The following is a 4,273-nucleotide window of genomic DNA, read 5'->3' on the forward strand; positions in this document are numbered from 1 at the left end:
GTGTGTGACGTGGCACACCCCCCCCCCCCCCCCCCCCAACACTGTAGCCGGGTGGGGGGGTGGAAATCACTGCACACCCACTCCTGGCCAGCCAGACGCAGCCAGGCTCCTTCCTCCTGCAAGTGCTGTTCCCAGCCCTGACACCAAGCTGCCCTGTGCCCTTGGGTGATTCACATCATCCTTGTGCTCGCCGGTCCTCCCCTCCCAGGTGCCCACACAGCCCAGGCTGCTGCCCGGGCCGGGGTGGGGGGGGGCAGTGCTGTTGCACACAACAGAGGTGCTACACTTTAACCTGGGGAACACCCTGGGGAATCCAGAGGTTTGAGGGGAGGGTGAGCACCAGGGGACCAAGGCAGAGCAGCACTCTGGGGGGATGCCGTGGCTGCAGGGTGAACAATGCAGCTTGGGGCTGTGCCATGGCCCAGAACATGGGGGAAGTGGTCCCAGTGTACAGACCTCAGTACCTGTGGGTGTCTGTCCCTGCCGCACTGCACCTGGGCTCAGGAGCTGCAGCCCCAAGAGCGCAGCAATTTGGGGGCCGAGTGGGGAGGGGACGGGAGAGCAGGTTGTCAAAGTGGGCCAGGGCCAGGTCACAGCCTGGGTGGACAGGCTGACCGGAAGGTCGGAGCTGGCTGAGGGCGGGCGGCAGAGGGACAGGCTTGCACATGTGAAGGGATGCACCCAAGGACAGAAGCGAGGGGTTGCAACTCAGAGCACATTCAGGCTGAACCCCCAGATGCTACAGTGTCGAGCTCACAGCCACAGGCAGAGGCTGACGCTGCCAGATTGGGCTAGGCCAGGCATGGCCCACGGATACGCACGGCTGGCAGGAGGCCGGCGGCTGGGCGGATTTACAAGACAAATGTGCCCTGACAGGATCAGGGCAGCACAGGGCACGGGACGGCCTGGGTACCCTGTCCCTGTCCCTAGTGACCTGGGGCAGCAACCGGCAGAGCTGCTGTGGTGCTGTGCTGAAAGCTAAGCTCTTGCACCTGACTGCAGCAGCTGCCCTTCCTGCCTGTGCCCCAGCTCCGAGTCCAGATTTACATTGCCACAACCCATCAGTGGTCATCAGAGGCCACGGATCCCCCCTGGGCCAGGCTTGCAGTTGTAATAATGGTCCTCTGCACCCCACGCCACAGGCAGAACAATAACGTGTCCAGTGCTGAGCCACAGAGCTCCAGCCTCACCCTGACAGCACAGTCATCACTTGCACCAGTTCAGACATCCCATGCCCCAGAAGCTACCACACAGACAAATGCCCCCAACTCATACTGAGCACTGATGCCTCTTGGTCACACGCCCCAGGAAAATCCCACATGAACACTCCTGGGACAGCATGCCCCAACCACACGCCTGGATGCACCACTGCCCTCCCCCTATCACGGGTCACAGGGCCCCTGGCCATGTTCCCACCACGCACCCTTCTCTGCCTGCGGTGGCTGAAGGGTTTCACTCTCACAGCATCTCAGTCAGATGCCCACTTGCAGCATCTCAGTCAGACCTCACCAGGCCAGAGATGCCCACTCCCCACAGTGCTCATAGCCCGAGGTAAAGTGCAAATGCTGCTGCCTCCAGGACAAGCAGAGCATGGTGCTAGTTTGCCCAGTGCCCACCTCCCCCCCACCCCGACCCTGCAGGCATGTCCCACTCAGCCACGTGAGACGGGGCCCCAAGGTCAAATGAGGTTAGCTGTGTGGGAAGGGATGGCCGGGGCCAGGGTCAGATGAGGTTGGCCATGCTGGAGGTGGCAGGTAGGCGCCGGTTAGTGACAAGCTGCCCCGAGATGGTGAAGACGCTGATGTCTCTGGAGTCCAGCTCACGGGGCACGGGGGGGCAGCAGGACATCCAGAGGAGGTAGAGCAGCAGGCAAAACAGGATGGCTGCCCCCGTGGCCACTAGCACAACGCCGCTAGTGAACATGCTGGCCAGGGGCCGGGCAGGGCTGAGCTGCATGGTGGTGGTGGAGAGGATGGTGAGCACCACGCCGCACACCAGCAGCACCAGGGCACTGAGCAGCAGCATGATGCAGTCTGAGAAGCCACCGCTCTTGAGCAGCTCGATCTGGTCGCGGCTGCGGATGCAGTTCATGTCCTGGATGGCAGAGCTCAGCAGCTGCTTCAGTAGCACCAGCAGAGCCAGGAGGCAGAGTGTGGTGCCCACCGCCAGCCGCCACTCCCCAGACCGGCTGCTGGTGCTGTAGAGTAGCACGATGCCCCCGGCACCACAGGCCAGGATCAACACCACAGCTACACCATAGCACAGGATCGACCGCTTTGGGTCCTGGAACCACCACAGCTCCACGTGCTCCTCCAGGAGATTCCTCTGGATGTGGCCAGCATCCACGGGGGCCCTGGGGGCACTGAGCTGCTCCAGCTCTGGCATGGCGAGCTCTGGGAGCAGAATGCGTGGCAGGGATCACGGACACAGTGGTGGCAGTGGTGAGGGCTGCAGCATGTCCTCAGGTGCAGGTGGCTCTCAGTCTCTTGCTGTGGTGCCCCGGGATCTGGAACGTCAGAGCCACAGTACCAGGGACAGCCCTGGGAGCTGCTGTCTGCCTGCCAGGAATCCTGGCTGGATCGTGGAGCCTAGCCCCGTCCCCAGGACAGCAGCCTGAGGCTCCTCCAGACAGCTGGTGGAGGGGAGGGGGGCTGTGTCTCAGGCCCTGCCCTGCTGGGTTAAATCACCTGGAAAGAGCCAGAAAAGAAGCAGATGTCAGAAGGTTCCACACCCCACTTGCCCCTCACGCAGAGTCCTTCTCCCGGGGGCAGGATTAGGCTCCTCTTGTGGAGACCTGCTGCCTGTAGCCTTGGTCAGGTGCCCAGGGACTCCACTTACTAGGTGATGCCTGGATGCCCCCTTGCCGCCTCTCTGTGCTGCTCGAGTGTCCTGCTGGGCCGGGGCTGGGGCCATCCCGTCCCGAGGCTGCTCGCCCGGGTGCACCTTCCTATCCCTGGCGGGGCCTGGCTGCCTGCAGCTGGGCTGGCAGCCGGAGCAGTGATGGAGCAGGGCAGGGCTGTGCCCTGATAAAGCCTCATTCAGGCTCCAGCTTCACATGCTCCCTCATCAGCATCAGCCTCTTGTCACCAACTGGCTCTGCTGAGACAGACAATGGGGGCTGGGACCTGCACTTAACCCCCGCGGCACAAGGCAGAGCAACGCTGGGCAGCAGCTGCTGACCTCATCCCCCTGTGCTGCCCCCAGCCTGGGGGCACTGTCCCAAGCCCCTGGCCCAGCCACAATGATGCCTGCAACAGGAGCAAAGCCACTTGCTCCCGTGGACTTGTGCCAAGTGTCCTGGCCACTCTACAGCTCTCCCGCCAGCCCTGACTTCTCCCAGCAGACATAGGTCAGGCTCAGTGGCCCGTTTGCTCCACACCTCAGGGCATGCCTTCCCATCTGAGCTGCTCAACATCTGAATGCAGTAACATGGCTGGCGGATGGTAGCCAAGCACTGCACCTCCACGTCATGTCTGCACAGTGCTGCTCCTGCTCTGGCCAACAGCCCTGGGCCTGCCCTGCCCCCTGTCCGCCTTGGCCCTAAAGACCCACAGCTAATAGCAGAAGCCACTGCATCTCCTGGGTAAGGGTCTTCCAGTGCAGAAAAGCCCCAGTGCATGGAGCAGGTTTCTGTCCTGGGGTCCAGGGAGGCGGGGGCATGCAGAGGGCAGGCTGCCCAGTCAGGGCTGCACAAGGGTGTGGACAATCCCTCCGGACCATGTTCAGGTTGCACTGATGCAGATGAGGGCAGCACTGGGACAGCAGTGGGACAGGACTGCCTGGTGGCCCTGGGAAAAGAACCTCTCACAGATGCAAGCAAGCAGGATGAATGCATCCAGGCAGGGAAGAGGGAGCCTGGCCAGTATGATTCAGAACCTGCCCAGGTCACACAGGGAGCCAATGACAGAGGTAAAACTGGGTCTGACCTGGGTTTGTGAGCAGGGGCCACAACCACGTGGCTGATCGCAGTGCCACCTGCAGGGCCTTCTCCCCACAGCCTGCCAATGCCCCACAGTCCTGGGACCCTGTGCTCTGCTTCCCCCATCACTGTATGCCCATGTGGAAACAACCCATGCAATAGGTGTGTGGTCCTGTCAGCAGGCACCTCCTGCTACATACAGCGCCCGGTGTTATGGGGCTACAAAGGCTCCCCCCCATTCTCAGAACAATGGGAGACTCCTCACCTCCCCCATTCTCCCACCAAGCTTCCTGTGTCCCTCCCAACCCTCTCCCCTCATCCCCCCACCCCGGCAGGCCAGCATAGAGGCTGGAC

The 4,273-nt window shown here is 62.4% G+C and overlaps 1 protein-coding gene across 1 annotated transcript; it reads right to left on the reverse strand.

Moving 5' to 3' along the window:
* Nucleotides 1–30: 30 nt before the first annotated feature.
* Nucleotides 31–2,385, reverse strand: TMEM125 (transmembrane protein 125). Its single transcript, XM_006015851.2, has one exon. The coding sequence runs from the start codon at nucleotides 2,383–2,385 to the stop codon at nucleotides 1,723–1,725; it is 663 nt and encodes a 220-aa protein (XP_006015913.1). The 3' UTR covers nucleotides 31–1,722.
* Between the last annotated feature and the right edge of the window lie 1,888 nt (nucleotides 2,386–4,273).

Source organism: Alligator sinensis, unplaced genomic scaffold (assembly GCF_000455745.1).
Source record: "Alligator sinensis unplaced genomic scaffold, ASM45574v1 scaffold781_1, whole genome shotgun sequence".
NCBI lineage: Eukaryota > Metazoa > Chordata > Crocodylia > Alligatoridae > Alligator > Alligator sinensis.

Excerpts from the sequence above, each read along its gene's own strand:
- TMEM125 (XM_006015851.2), bottom strand. The coding sequence starts at position 2,385 with ATGCCAGAGCTGGAGCAGCTCAGTGCCCCCAGGGCCCCCGTGGATGCT.